The sequence below is a fragment of the Oncorhynchus keta genome, chromosome 3 (assembly GCF_023373465.1).
Source record: "Oncorhynchus keta strain PuntledgeMale-10-30-2019 chromosome 3, Oket_V2, whole genome shotgun sequence".
In the NCBI taxonomy this organism is placed as follows: Eukaryota; Metazoa; Chordata; class Actinopteri; order Salmoniformes; family Salmonidae; genus Oncorhynchus; species Oncorhynchus keta.
This window is the reverse complement of record NC_068423.1, coordinates 10,317,995-10,334,039: the sequence shown is the minus strand read 5'-3', so window position 1 is coordinate 10,334,039 and position 16,045 is coordinate 10,317,995. Positions and strand designations below refer to the sequence as shown.

Sequence of the window (16,045 nt, the reverse complement as noted above, 5' to 3'; positions counted from 1 at the left end):
TACTTTAGCTGCTGTGTTAGAGGGGTCAAAAACCTTCAATGAAATGAAACATGGCCGCTCTTTACAATCCATTCTGAGGAATTGGCCTACTGATTCTAAAAAGTGGGGGCGTGGGTGTCTGACACAGCAAATCCATATGGAGAGTTTGCGCTCTTCATAGCTTCTAAAGTCCACCTTCTCAATTCCCTCTTCTCTATTCTTGAGAAATGTAAACAGGAGACTAATGAAATAAATAATTTGATTGCATCGTCTGACTCACTTCTCTCTACCAGGCCCTAATGGACTCTACATTTTGTCTCAGCTGAAAATTCATAATCTCTCACACACGCGTGGGTAGGTGGGTTTTCTATTACAGCATATTGGATGACCATCATTCATATGACATTGATAGGTTTAGGCTACTCACATTTGCCGTATACCCCGGTTACTACAACCTAGCCTACAAATAAAAGTTCATAATGTAGTTGCACAGGTCGAGAGACAAATTGCAGTAATCAAGGTGAGACAGTGACATGTTCAATACCGTTTTGCACACTCTTGCCTGTATCTAGCTGATCTGAGGGGTAATCAATAGTCCAAGTAGTTGCATTCCGTTTTGCAACTAAAACGAGAGTTTCTATTGGACAAATTCAGGTAGGTTCACCCAAGTTTCGTTCCGCTTCTGTTTTAAGAAATATTTTGCAACCGAATCGGCAGAATGAATACACCCCAGATAACCCGCACACACCTTTCACTTTCATAGGATCCACATACAGCATCACTTTGCTCGTTGTATAATTCTCTCACATCTACGCACTCCTCCTCTCAGCTTATAGAGTAATTCTCTGAACCTTTGATTGCTTGGACAACATTTCAGTTCATGATGCGAGAGCTTTGATAGGTCGGAGGACGTCCTCTGGATGTAGTCATAATTACTGTGTAAGTCTATGGAAGTTGGTGAGAAGCATGAGCCTCCTAAGTTTTGTATTGAAGTCTCCTACCCAGAAGAGGACGGAAAATAGCTGTCCTCCGGCTACACCATTGGTCTACCCTAGAGGCTGCTGTTGAGGCTACTGTAGACCTTCATTGCAAAACAGTGTTTTAACCAGCTTTTTGGTGACGTGAATATGTTTAGTATAGTTTCAACTTTACATTTAAAAAAATGAAATTCACTGAGTAGGATGGTCCTTCCCTTCCTTCTCTGAGGGGCCTCCACTGTCACAAACACACTGTATCACAGTTTGTGAGCACTGAGGACATGCTTGAGAGGAACAACAAAACACTTTATTCAATATAACCTCAATAAACAACTTGTTCAATAGGAGCGCCCTGTGAGTGTTATCTAGCTCCGCGGTCCACCACTCAGTAGTAAATAACTGAATCATCTACCTTAACAGCACGAGGGCCAGTAGAGCCAGGTAGGAGGAGAGCTAGCTACAGTAGCACTCCTCAGTTTTCCTCACACAGGCCCATAACATTGGAGACTCCCTGCTGTCCGGTGATTCGACAGACCAGCAGCCGGGGCCACATCCACTCATTTTGACAAATCACCTTCACTCTGCTGATCCGGCTCTCTCTTCTCTGTCCTCCACCCCCCCATTGAGCCTCTGAGCCGTGCGGGTGCCACTTGACTCCCTCTCTCTTTCTCTCTCTCATGCCCGCCTCAACACCTGCTGCTTCTGCTGAGAGCTGTCAGGGACGGTCAGGGACAGTCAGGCACAGTAAGGCATCACCTCGTCACCACGCCAAGTGGGACTGGACAACACGGACCGCAGCACAGAGCGGTAACCCTACCCGAGGGTAAACACCCAGAGAGCAGTCAGCTGTCCACCTATTATTGCTCTATTGTGAGCAGAGCAGCTAGATTCAAAGAAACTAGACCGTGTGCTACTGCTAATTACAATGGATTGAACTATAAGGATGTAGAGCACCATTCAACATGAAATAGCTAGTACACCATTCCACATGAAATGTCTAGTCTACATCATGCAAAAGCAATTATCAAAACAGTAGAGCCACACAAAACCACTCAACAGTCAAAAAGCTGTGCTCAGCCAGCCAATAGGAAAATATACCGTATGCCCCCTCACCCCGTATGCACACTACAGTGTAGGAATGTTTCATGTCATGACTGACACTATAGGGTTGAGGACATGAAATGGGAGTGAAACACAGCAGTCTTCCCCAAGGCAGGGAGGATAATTAATCTCTTTGATATGAAATGGATGGGTAACCGTGACTCCACAGCTGTACTGACAACAACTGTAGCAGACTAGAGTCTAGAAGAGTCTACAACTGGCTGGGAAAGACACAATTTGACTGTATTATGATGAGGAGGATCTAAAGGGAAACTTGGCCATTGGCTGGAGGGGACCACTGTAACCAGAGAATCAGGCCTTGATGTATTACCATGACGATGGGGGGATCCTACCGCCAAACGCCAACCCTGTGGTGACATCAGGCTGGATTGATTGCGGAGGCTGCTGAGATCACTGAACCAGATGGGCCGAAATCCAATCAAGTCCAATCCTCTCACTCGTTCCTTCCCCTTTCCTCTGGCCTCATTGACTTCGGATGGAATGCCTCCTCTGTAGATGCCTCCGCTGATCTAACATCACGCCTATCCATTCAGTTAAGCACATCAATTTACCTGCCACCGAAGCGTGTCATGATTTACCAGCCCACCAGGTCTGTCGTGTCCAACCTGCCCCCTGTCTACACGCTACACATGACACAGGCTATACAGTAGGTGTACTGCTCAGTGCAGTGTTAATTGCAAAACAGGGCAGAGTGGTGTGCATGCTGTCGACAGGACAGCGTGTTCTATTATATATATGGTACGCTACAGTGTATGATAGGCTACCATGAATTATACAGTATGGGATTTAACCATTTTCCAGTATATAGAGTGAAACTGTACTGTGATTTATTCATATAGTACAGTAACGTACTGGCTTCACGAAGTTGTTAATGAACACTTTGCAATGCTGTTAGTGAACAATGGTCCTGTGATTGCCCTGCAAGGTCAAGGAAGTAACGTTGTTTCATCAAGCAATAAATGGTGAATAAAATGAATGTCCAACTCTTCGCCGTCATCATGTTTCATTTAGAGTCCATTACACCCCAGAAGGCCTGCTTCTTTTATTGATTTTTGTTCAATTACATGCCATTATCAGTGAGATATTTACGCCACTGACCAGAGTGTACACTCGCTTTATGCTGCTTCCGAGAGCCCATTGTGTTACTCTATTAGTGCATAATGGTGCTAAATAACAAATGCAAAGTGCTGGCTGGGAAAGGAAATCCTGCCTGATTTAAAATGTACATGCACTATGGAAATGTGTGGAGGAAAACTCAATCACATCCACCTAGAGAGAGAAACACACATTCAAGTTCATCTGGAGAATATACTGAATAGCCCGTCTACCTTGAAGGTATGTCTGTGCTCATCAAATCGTTTAATTGTAAAAACTATTAAGAATAATATGTTTAAAAAAATAAAAAGACAGGTACAATAGAGACAATTTTGAAGATGTCACCTTTTCCTCAAAGAAAACATATTGCATAGGTGAATAGTGAAAGAAATATGGTTCTTAAAATCTGTGAAATAATGATCACAATTTGTTGAATGAATTGTCCACAATCCACTTGCAAATAAATAAAGACCATTGAAAACCTTTAGAGACTAGGCTACACTAAAAATGATGCACATAGCCTAAAGCACAATACATAGAAACAAACAAGCAAACACAGACTGACCAATAAATAACGGTTCATTGCGTTTATGATTCCAGTTGCCATTGCATCATATTTCCCAAGATGTGTGCATATGCTAATGAGGTAACTTTCACACGATCTGTGTGATAATGAAGTCCGATCAGAGGTTGCAACTTAACTCACCTGCTGGCGACCTGTCTGTCTCCTCCATGGTCCTGCATTTGCGCAGCGCGAGGAGCCCCTGCGCTCTTCAACTGACCGGTTGATTCACCGGGGTTTTGGTGGCAATAAACCGAAGAGATCTCCTGTTTTTTTTAACTATTCTATTTTAAATTAAATTAATCATATTTCAACATCAACGAATGAGTCCATATATGAAAGTTTTATTTTTAAACTGCAGTTGTGTTTTTGTTTCAACTATGCAGGGTTCTCTTGTCTGAAAAATGAATAGCCTATAGTGTGAACTGACTTCAGGTCCGTCTTTGTGTCTTGTTTTCTCCTCTGTGTTGGTAATAATTCTCTGTTTGGTTCCGTGCGTAAAGGCGCTCTTCTATTTAGGGTTATTCGGTGCCAATGGAGAATTGACTCCGTTATCTTCTATGGTTTTGCGAATGGTCGGTAAGATTGCCCGTTTGTCTCTTGAAAGCGCACATCCACCCTCAACCTGCGAGGCAACTAGAGGCGGGTATGTGTTTATCTTTCGCTCTTCTTGGGGTCTGCATGACCCAATTCAACACCACACCAAATCCATTCATTTGCAGCATACTTTTCAGCCTGCGTGGAAAATGACCAGACTCTCTATCTGCACCTATTCACCGTTTCTCCATGTGTCCTCTTTGAATCAGAGTGCTATTGTTGCTTTTCGCTCTCCTTTTCACAGCTGTTCCAATCTCTGTGCTGCTTAGCACTACCAGCCAGCTCTTTCATTGTTCCCTCCCGTCTCGTCGTCTCCACCACTCCACCTTCTGGCAGCAGAAGCGCGCTCTCACGTGCACTGGGTCCTAGTGCCTGGGGTTTGTTCCCAATATGTCTTTGACTTACCACACCAATGACTGTTGCGTAATTCAGTAGTTTATGGCCTCAACTACTGTCAATGAATTTACTGGTTGGTGGTTCCCTGGCCTTGATTAACAACAGGCAGGCATGCAGGCATCTTTGTCATCCTGAATAGATTGGATTGGTGGAATGGGATTAGAATAACAGGGATAACCTTATCAATTTTAGCGCATAGTCGCCCACTAATCCTTCGTGAGCAGTCATCAGAAATCACGGATCAGAAAGGTTGACGCGTAGAGGAGTTGAACGGTTGGGAACTTGTCTTCGCCATATCCCCCTCAGGCTTGGCCATTTGTTCCACTCAAGACCCACTGCTCCAGAACTAAGACAGCCTAGGCCTACAGGGTGCGGAAGATAAGCTGGTTACACACATAACCAGGACTGGATCAGCCCACGGGAAGAGGAAAGAAAAAGGAGCTTCAGCCTCTGTAACAACTACACGGCCAGTTTATTAGGTACACCACCCCGTTCACGAAAATGGATCGCTCCTACAGACAGTGACTCGCCTGGCCATGGCTTGCTGTATAAAGCAGGCAGACAGGCATTGAGGCATTCAGTTACTGTTCGATTGAACATTAGAAGGGGGAAAAAGAGTTGCCTAAGTAACTTTGATCGTGGTATGATCGTCGGTGCCAGGCTCGCTGGACCCAGTATCTCAGAAACGTCCGCCTTCCTGGGATTTTTACGCACGACAGTGTCAAGGTGTTACCGAGAATTTTGCCACAAACATAAAACATACAGTCAGATGAGGCCCTGTGGGCAAAAACAGTTTGTTGATGTCATAGGTCTAAGGAGAATTGGAAAGAATCGTGCAAGCTAACTGGTGGGCCACAAACAGACAAATAACGGCACAGTACAACAGTGGTGTGCAGAATGGCATCTCGGAATGCACAACGTACCTAATAATGTTCGGTGAGTGTATGTCAGTACTGAGAGTATGTCTGCCTCTACCTATGGCTTGAAACAATATCAGTGACCTCAGAGTATTCTATTGCAGTCTTTTCCTGTTCAAGTAACATGTATTGAAAATACAGTTATTTGATAAAGCATCATCAGTTCGATGATCTCACCTTTTGAGAGGTTCAAGACTTCTCACACTCTTTGGGAATTGGGCAAGAAGCAGTGAGGCAGAGAGTGAGAACTAGGCTGTCATAAATCATGTTGAAGGTCAAGTACTGTGGACTGACAAAAGGGAGCGGTGTGGGTCAAGTAAGTCCAGGGGGGCTTGAGCCGTGAACAAATAGAGCAACACTACTTGTCTGCTCTCCCCTCTCTCCCTCTCTCTCTCTCTCACTCTTTCTCTCTCCAGAGAAGTTGCTCTGTATCCTTCCTTCCTTCCTCCATCTCTCTCTCTCCTCTTTTTTCAGACACCAGACCTTCATTGCTCTTGTCCTAGTTTTCACTTTTGTGTGTCACCTCTTCCTCTCATTTACAGGGGTGGCCTCCTTTCTCCCTGTTCTCAAACTTGTTTTCTTGTTCCCCAAAGTGAACTATAAAACAGTGGACTGTTTCACTGCACTGTTTTTCCTTTCTAAAAGGATATAATAACATCAGTGGCCTGTCATGCTTACATTTGTTCTCTAATTCCTCTGAAAATAAATCAAAGCTTGGCAAAAAATGTCATCATGAAATCTTCCTAACCTTTATTGTCTCTCTCTATTTCCTATTGCCAGTGCAAGAAGGTCTGTGGATATCCATCCTTACCCCATACATTGTTTGTAATGTCCCAGTGTTATATAACAAGAGGAGAGTGTTCAAGGGGAGGGTGGTCTAGATATGGAGAGCTTAGATGTGTGTTATAAACAGGGGTGCAACTTTGGTTTTAGAAGTGGTGGGGGACATCATTTTTTAAATATATATTTTTATCCAGTCGGATAAACACTCCAAACAGCCATTCGATCGCTCGGGGGTGTCCGCATGATCCTAAAACACACCGTTGCCTCGTTTTGTTATCACATTCCAATGATAAAACTGGGGGAGACGAAAATGCAATTTCAGAATGTGGGGGGGACATTTCCCCCCTGTCCCCGGTGAAAGTTGCGCCCCTGGTTATAAATGTGGCTCAGACACTGAGCTGTTCTGACAGCATAGGAGACTTGTTTACTCCACTGATGTTGGGTCAGCTTGAGAGGACGTGTCTGGGATCATCAGCATCTCTTTAGAGAACATCAATAAGACATGTCCTAATGTACAATGCAGACAGGGGGTCACCCTGTACCAGAGAGAGAGAGAGAGAGAGAGAGAGAGAGAGAGAGAGAGAGAGAGAGAGAGAGAGAGAGAGAGAGAGAGAGAGAGAGAGAGAGAGAGAGAGAGAGAGAGAGAGAGAGAGAGAGAGAGAGAGAGAGAGAGAGAGAGAGAGAGAGAGAGAGAGAGAGAGAGAGAGAGAGAGAGAGAGAGAGAGAGAGAGAGAGAGAGAGAGAGAGAGAGAGAGAGAGAGAGAGAGATCATAATAATGGCGTTAGAGCCATAATAAGGAAAGAATAATAAAAGCCAAAAATGTATTTTGTTTGCACTGGACCAAAGCCCTGTGTGGGTGTGACTGTTAAAGTTTTTTTTAAAGGCACTTACCAGAGAAAGTGTATCACCTACAGTAGAGGTTAGTACAATAACCACCTATTCAAATCAAATGTTATTTGCCACATGCTTCGTAAACAGCAGGTGTAGACTAACAGTGAATTTCTTACTTACGGATCCTTTTCAAACAATGCAGAGCTAAAGATAAAAAATATAAATAGTGACATGAGGAATAAATACACAGTGAATAACGGAAAACAATAACAAGTTAAAAATAACATGGCTTTATACAGGGAGTACGAGTACCGAGTTGATGTGCAGGGGTAGGAGGTAATTGAGTTAGTTATGTACATATAGTAGTGCTAAAGTGACTAGGGGACAGGAACGATAATAAACAGCAGCAGCAGTGTGTGGTGAGTATGAAAAGTGTGTGTGTGTGTATGAGTGTGCGTGTTTGTGTGGCGTCAGTATGCATTTGTGCGTGTTATATGTGTGTGGGCATATGTAGTGTGTGTGTTTGTCACAGGAGGTTGGTGGTACCTTAATTGGTGGAAAACGGGCTCGTGGTAATGGCTCGAACGGAATAGGTGGAATGGTATCAAATACATTAAACACATCGTTTCCATGTGTTTGATGCCATTCCATTTCCTCCGTTGCAGCAATTATTATGAACCGTCCTCCCCTCAGCAGCCTCCAGCAGTGTGTATGTATGTGTTGGTGTGTCAGTGTAAGTATGTGTGAGTGTGTAGGTGGAGTCCAGTGTGTGTGCATAGAGTCAATGCAAGAGAGTTAATGCAAAAAAATGGTCAATACAGGTATTCTGGGTAGCCATTTGATAATTTATTTAGCAGTCTTGTTTAGCGGTCTTATGGCTTGGGGGTAGAAGCTGTTCTGTTGGTTCCAGACTTGGTGCACTGTTCCGGCTTGCCGTGCGGTAGCAGAGAGAAAATTCTATGGCTTGGGTTGCTGGAACCTTTGACAATAGTTTGGGCCTTCCTCTGACACCTCCTGGTATAGAGGTTCTGGATGGCAGGGAACTTGGCCCCAGTGATGTACTGGGCCGTACTCACCACCCTGTGTAGCACCTTGTGGTCGGGTGCCTTGCAGTTGCCGTACCAAGCGGTGATGCAGCCAGTCAAGATGCTCTCAATGGTGCAGCTGTAGAGTTAGTGCTACACTTTCACAAAGACTTAATTGATGGTTGTTCTTAAAAAGCACAAAAAACTGACATCGATACAAAAAATGAACAGTTGGGAAACATGTACAGACATGGGTTTATAACCCATCACAAGAGTGGGAATATCAAAATGTCACACCGCACTTCAGGCTTCTGCAGGGGTATTCGTCAGTTGGGACACCTAGTCCAAAGACTTTGATTTAATACCAAGTAAGCCTAGTTCTTCTTAATTTGCTGAATTAGAATGTTAACATCATAGAGATCCTATTAAGTATTCTAATGACTAATTCTGTGGTTAAAGCTGCAATATGTATATGTTATAAATCTAATATGTGAGTTATAAATCTGTCATTCTCATTGAAAGCAAGTCTAAGAAGAAGTAGATCTGTTCTATATGTGCTATTTTTATACTTATGGTTCTTAAGTTTCGTTTTTGGCCCTAATAATTGGAGTCATTGTCCACAAGGCAGCACTATGTGCTGTCTAGTTCCTGCCTGTCCTTTCTTTGGATTGGTGGATGCATCTCCGCTGAATTGGGCCTCGCTCTTCCTCTTCAGCTGATGAAGATTATGTAATAGAACAAAATGTATAAAATCTCCTAAACCTGTGTTGACCACAGACCTTAATTTCGGGGGTTTATCCTACAAAACGCCATTAAATTCCCCATAAGCTTTGTCCAACTGACCATTGTGGAGTTTGTGCCTACAAAAATACGTAATTACTATTTCTCTCCATAGCACTTTCAACATTTTGTCGTACAAGATAGTAACGCAGTTATAATTTTTTTTTTACACTATAATTATTTTACACTACAAGTATTACACTATAACTCCCATAATGCTATTGGCGAATGTTTTCGTTGTGATTGGTCAGACGCCTGTGAACTGGTTGACGTGTATTACCGTGCGTCTTTAACCTTGTCCATGAGGATATTATGAAAGTCTCCTGTTTGTTCGCAGTTTTATAACCCGTCTTATGTTATTTGTGTGTAAACCTTCGAAAAACGATGAGCAAATATATTCTGCCCGTCTCGGTCTTTGGAACAGTGTTTGGGTCCGCTGTTTTATTGAAGTGAGTCGCCAAAGAAATTCCTTCTCAAAAAGCTAGAAGAATCCTAACAACTGTACCTTTTGCCATCCGCTGATGCTTCTGTAGTCTTATGACAAAGCTCCCTAATCCATCAGGGGTTTGATGTAATGAAACTGCCAGTGTCACAGTTAAATATATAATAATGCACAGTGCTATTTAACATTGCATGTTGTAATGTGTAGCCAAAACCTTTCTAAACCATCTCTTACAGCCTGTGTGTCACTCTGAAGTATGATTGTGTCATTTTCCCCATAGGAACCATGTTACTGGAGGCCCTTGTCCCAGTAAGGCTAAAATTCCAGGGAAGACAGTGGTCATAACAGGAGCCAACACTGGGATTGGTAAAGAGACAGCCAAAGAACTGGCCAAGAGAGGTACAGAGAATTAGGCTACATCATAGCGACAACTAACCACTTATTTTACGCAAGGGCTTATTAGTAGGCTACAGAGCACCTATTTAGACAATGCAATTATATTCCATTTTGGTCACTGTGTAAGGGATCTCGTCCTCCTCTTCTGAGGAGGACTAGCGAGAAGGATCGGAGGATCAATTTGCAGCATGGTAAGTGTTCATGATGTAATATTTAATTAAGCAAACTGAAATACAGAAAACCGAAACAGTCCTGTCTGGCGGCATACACAAAGACAGAAAATAAACACCCACGAAACACAGGTGGAAAAAGGCTACCTAAGTATGATTCTCAATCAAAGACAACTAACGACACCTGCCTCTGATTGAGAACACAGAAACCAACATAGAAAAACAGACTGCCCACCCCAACTCACGCCCTGACCATACTAAAACAAAGACAAAACAAAGGAACTAAGGTCAGAACGTGACACACTGGCTATTATTATAGTTGTACTATTATTAATGTTTGTCTTTACTATTGTGTGATTGGCTAGTTGTTACATGTAATTCAAGCAACCATAATTGCTTCAGAAAACAGCCAGAACGACCTTAGGATCAATTATGAGTTACCTACAGTTGAAGTCGGAAGTTTACATACACCTTAGCCAAATACATTTAAACTCAGTTTTTCACAATTTCTGACATTTAATCTAAATGACAATTCCCTGTCTTAGGTCAGTTAGGATCACCACTTTATTTTAAGAATGTGAAACTTCAGAATAATAGTAGAGTGATTTACTTCAGCTTGTATTTCTTTCATCCAATTCCCAGTGGGTCAGAAGTTTACATGCACTCACTTAGTATTTGGTAGCATTGCCTTTAAATTGTTTAACTTGGGTCAAACGTTTTGGGTATCCTTTCACAAGCGTCCCATAATAAGTTGGGTGAATTTTGGCCCATTCCTCCTGACAGAGCTGATGTAACTGAGTCAGGTTTGTAGGTCTCCTTGCTCGCACACGCTTTTTCAGTTCTGCCCACAAATTGTATATGGGATTGAGGTCAGGGCTTTGTGTTGGCCACTCCAATACCTTTACTTTTTTGTCCTTAAGCCATTTTGCCACAACTTTGGAAGTATGCTTGAGGTCATTGTCCATTTGGAAGACCCATTTGCGACCAAGCTTTAACTTCCTTACTGATGTCTTGAGATGTTGCTTCAATATATCCACATAATTTCCCTACCTCGTGATGCCATCTATTTTGTGAAGTGCACCAGTCCCTCCTGCAGCAAAGCACCCCCACAACATGATGCTGCCACCCCCGTGCTTCACAGTTGGGATGCTGTTCTTTGGCTTGCAAGCTTCCCCCTTTTTCCTCCAAACATAACGATGGTCATTATGGCCAAACAGTTATATTTTTGTTTCCTCAGACCAGAGGACATTTCTCCAAAAAGTACGATCTTTGTCCCCATGTGCAGTTGCAAACCGTAGTCTGGCTTTTTATTGCAGTTTTGGAGCAGTGGCTTCTTCCTTGCTATGCGACCTTTCAGGTTATATCTATATATGACTCATTTTACTGTGGATATAGATAATTTTGTAGCTGTTTCCTCCAGCATCTTCACAAGGTATTTTGCTGTTGTTCTAGGATTGATTTGCACTTTTCGCACGTTCATCTCTAGGAGACAGAACGCGTCTCCTTCCTGAGCGGTATGACGGCTGTGTGGTCCCATGGTGTTTATACTTGTATACTATTGTTTGTACAGATGAACGTGGTACCTTCGGGCATTTGGAAATTGCTCCCAAGGATGAACCAGACTTGTGGAGGTCTACAATATTTTTTCTATAGTCTTGGCTGATTTCTTTTGATTTTCCCATGATGTCAAGCAAAGAGGCACTGAGTTTGAAGGTAGGCCTTGAATACATCCACAGGTACACTGCTAATTGACTCAAATTATGTTGATTAGCCTATCAGAAGCTTCTAAAGCCATGACATAATTTTCTGGAATTTTCCAAGCTGTTTAAAGGCACAGTCAACTTAGTGCATGTAAACTTCTGACCCACCGGAATTGTGATACAGATTATTTCAATTATAATTCACTGTATGTAAACAATTGTTGAAAAAATTACTTGTCATGCACAAAGTAGATGTCCTAACCGACTTGCTAAAACTATAGTTTGTTGACAAGAAATTTGTGGAGTGGTTGAAAAATGAGTTTTAATGAATCCAACCTAAGTGTAAGTAAACTTTCGACTTCAACCGTAGCTACTCTTTCCCATTTCCTATCCTTTTCCATCCAATCAGGTGGTCGAATCATTATGGGGTGCAGGGATATGGAGAAATGTGAGGCGGCTGCCAAAGAGATCCGGGGGCAGACACTGAATCCTCATGTTTACGCACGCCACATAGACCTGGCCTCCATCAAATCCATCCGCCAGTTTGCAGAGAGTGTCAACCAAGGTCAGTTAAAATACGCACTGGAGAGACATCAACTCAAATGAGACCCATTGGAAGTAACAGCCACTTTATGAGTTGAGCTACACCCTATTCTCAGACAATGGTGTGTGTGTGTCTCTCTCTCTTTCTCTCTGTGTTTCTCTCTGTGTCTCTCTGTGTGTGTTTTCGTCATGTCATTGCAGAGGAAAAGCATGTGGATGTGCTGATAAACAATGCAGGCGTAATGAGATGTCCAGCAGGGAAGACAGAGGATGGGTTTGACATACAGTTTGGAGTGAACCATTTAGGTATGTTCCTGACAACTCCCAAGTAGTGTGCACTTTCTGCAGGGTTTTATTTCGTACTGTTGCTTTACATTGTATTATAAATACATAGCTATAATATAGGAGAATATGGGCATTGTCATATGTTCATGTTACTGTGTTCCTCTGTTTCTTCAGGTCACTTCTTGCTGACCAATCTGCTGCTGGAAAAGCTGAAGGACTCTGCCCCTAGCAGAGTGGTCAACCTGACCTCTCTCGCCCACATCGTCGGGGAGATCGATTTCAACGACCTCAACTGGGACAATAAGAAGTTTGACACCAAACGGGCCTACTGCCAAAGCAAACTCGCCAACGTTCTATTCACAAGAGAACTGGCCCAAAGGCTAGAAGGTAAGTCCAGTAGCTCTGTGTATGTGTGTGTGTGTTCTCTGTGTGGGTGGATAGGTTTGTCCTCTGTTTGGGTAGGTTTGTTATTTTTGTGTTGTTGGGTTTGTATTTTCCATTGATTACAGTATTGATTACTGTGTTGTTAATCTTTGTTGTGACAGGTACTGGGGTCACTGTGAATTGCCTACACCCTGGGGTTGTTGCCACAGAGCTGGGGAGACACACTGGCCTCCACCAATCGCAGTTCTCCAGCTCAGTGCTCAGTGAGTCCGCCACCTTCTCATTGTCTATTACACTTGGAGATCCGCTCACATGAAAATGTTTGCTAAACCATCATATCAGTTTAGATTAATAGGCTCAGTAGGTCATAGTTGAAGCTCCCAATCTCTCAGGAAAAGTTATTCACAAAATGCTTCAAATGACCCCGAATGTCTCTGCCTCTCCCTGCAGGTCCGTTCTTCAGCCTCCTGGTGAAGGGGCCAGAGCTGGGGGCACAGCCTAGTGTCTATCTGGCCGTGGCCGAGGAGTTGGAGGGGGTTACGGGCTGCTACTACGACGTCATGATAGAGAAGGAGCCAGCACCCAAGGCCCTCGACCAGGAGGTGTCCCGGAGGCTGTGGGAGGCCAGTGCCAGGCTGATGGGGCTGGAGCAGGCAGCATCAGCAGCAGTGCCAGCCTCCAAATAGGGCCCAAGAGAAGCCCAGCACAGACCCAGACACAAAGATCATAGCCAAGCACTCACTGTCAGTGCTTGAGCAAACAGGAATGAACCCTGGAGTATGAGCCCTGATATGGAAAGAAGTCCTAGTGAATGGTTGACTTTGCATAGGTGCCATTTTCTCTTGACAAGAGCATGTACAATATGAAATCGGAGCTAGCTGGAGATTTCGATTATGGCTCGTGAGACATATGCATATGCTACAGACTAATGCTTGATTTCACCTGCTTGTCCAATGTCCATACATCTGGAGATGTTATCGAGGCAATGATACAGAAGTGACTTGTCCAACAGCACAGTGAGTGTTGGCTTACAGCCAGAAGAGGACTGGCCACCCCACATAGCCTGGTTTCTTCCTAGGTTTTGGCCTTTCTAGGGAGTTTTTCCTAGCCACCGTGCTTCTACACCTGCGTTGCTTGCTGTTTGGTGTTTTAGGCTGGGTTTCTGTACAGCACTTTGAGATATCAGCTGATGTACGAAGGGCTATATAAATACATTTGATTTTGATTTGATACAATAGGTTCCAGAGGGAGCAGGTTTTCATTCCAACCAATGTCAAGTTATATTTTAATGAATAATTATGGAAACCTTTCATGCCCAGATACTCTTGAGATGGAAATCACTGTTATTAAAACAGTTGTAATGTGTTATGAACTGAACACACAGGCTCAAGTTCATTGCATGTATTGTAATGAGTAAAGTATAATGTTGCCTCATCTGGCCATGACAAGGCTCAAGGGAAATGGTTCCCCTGTCATATTATTTTTTACATTTTTAACATTTATTTAACTAGGCAAGTCTGTTAAGAAAAAAATATGATTTACAGTGACGGCCTTCTCCGGACGACCACGGGCCAATTGTGCGCCGTCCAATGGGACTCCCAATCACAGCTAGATGTGATACAGCCTGGATTCGACCCTGGGACTGTAGTGGAGCCTCTTACACTGAGATGCAGTGCCTTAGACCACTGCGCCACTCGGGAGAAGCAGTTGCTTATCATTGATTATACTATTATTCACTGAGCTAATCTAACAATACTAGAGTGAAAGTCGGAATCAGAAAAGTGGAAACGCAATAATGAGATACCTAGAGTCGCATTATAGATCCCAAACTTTAAAAATATATATATTCTCGGATTTCTCCCACAAGACATGATTAAGATAAGCACATACTGTGGAATCTGGAGCTGTATTTATGCTTTAACCCTGTCATGTTTGTTTGGGCTGGTTTATGTATTATTAATCGTTTGTGAGGAAGAGGGTTAGCATTCTACAGGCTTTGCTAGTGTTTTAAAAACTGTAAAATGCCAATTACCACCACCTGGTGGTGAGCTATCAAACTATGAGGGCAACACATTTTGACCACTTATGTAATGAAGAAAATGGAGACCAAAGAAAACATTTCTTAACCCCCCCCCCCCACAGAGCTTCTGCAAGCTTTGACTGCATACACCAAAAATATGTTACTTACATGTCTTGATGTTTTCCTGTAGCTGCATTGTTGCTTTATAACAACACATCACCTCACTATCTGGAGTCAGAAAACTGTTGATAAAACTGTCCAGGCTGGCATGCATTAATGGAGACTGTTGGCATACACACAGCCTAAGTGCTTTGGATATATTAGCCCTGAACTATCTGAGGGATCCATTTCACAGGGCTCTTCCTGTCAATAAAATCCCTAAATTCAGATTGAGAGAAAGACATCCACCATCTGAATGTACTCTGATGAGCATCGATCCCTGGAAACTAATACCGTTCACCAGCCAAATCTGGTGTCAGTTTACCAGCAATGACACTCCCTGGTGCCACCCTAAAAAGCTGAGGGTAATGGGAGATCAAGGGTTTTCCACATCCCTCTGATTTGGAAAAGCAGGTAATGTTTTATAAAGTGGAATACCAGAAAGACTTTAACTTATGGTTGTGAAGGGCCATAAAAGAGACACTGTTATTGCTCTCCCTAAACATGCACAGATACATTTAGATTATAAAAAACAAAATTATAATGGCCACCTAGAATATGGTGTTATGGAAACACTTTTGACAATGAAAACAATGACCTTTTTGTTTCTGTATCTTATCTGAAGGTTCTGCAGTGATTTATTCATTCTTGCCTTGTGGTAGAATTTAGAAACATGTCTATCATGTCTGTGTGAGCCTTGAGGCATTTGTATACTGAACAAAAATGTAAACGCAACATGTTTTGGTGCTATGTTTCATGACCTGAAATAAAAGATTACAGACATTTTCCCTATGCACAAAAAGCTTATTTCTCTCAAATTGTGTGCACAAATTTGTTTACATCCCTGTTAGTGAGCATTTCCTTGCCAAGATAATCCATCC

At 42.9% G+C, this 16,045-nt stretch overlaps 2 protein-coding genes across 4 annotated transcripts in view; one reads left to right on the top strand and one right to left on the bottom strand.

Moving 5' to 3' along the window:
* The window catches only part of sbk1 (SH3 domain binding kinase 1), a 32,495-nt gene extending 27,463 nt beyond the window's left edge, over nt 1-5,032 (bottom strand). The window contains exon 1 of the mRNA XM_035748265.2: nt 3,880-5,032. Within this exon, the coding sequence (XP_035604158.1) occupies nt 3,880-3,917 (38 nt within the window). The 5' untranslated portion in view covers nt 3,918-5,032. The remainder of the gene's footprint in view (nt 1-3,879) is intronic.
* Nucleotides 5,033-9,331: 4,299 nt separating this feature from the next.
* LOC118365947 (retinol dehydrogenase 13-like) lies at nt 9,332-15,952 on the top strand. 3 transcript variants are annotated; one of them, XM_052488610.1, is made up of 8 exons: nt 9,484-9,514; nt 9,788-10,094; nt 11,644-11,786; nt 12,183-12,338; nt 12,518-12,622; nt 12,776-12,988; nt 13,147-13,248; nt 13,436-15,952. In XM_052488610.1, the coding sequence occupies exons 4-8, from the start codon at nt 12,197-12,199 to the stop codon at nt 13,669-13,671; spliced, it is 798 nt and encodes a 265-aa protein (XP_052344570.1). In that variant the 5' UTR covers nt 9,484-9,514; nt 9,788-10,094; nt 11,644-11,786; nt 12,183-12,196; the 3' UTR covers nt 13,672-15,952. The 3 variants fall into 3 exon arrangements, with proteins under 3 accessions (XP_035604136.1, XP_052344570.1, XP_035604143.1); XM_035748243.2 differs by lacking the exon at nt 11,644-11,786 and having other exon boundaries at nt 9,332-9,514; nt 9,788-9,906; XM_035748250.2 differs by lacking the exon at nt 11,644-11,786.
* The last annotated feature ends 93 nt before the right edge of the window (nt 15,953-16,045 follow it).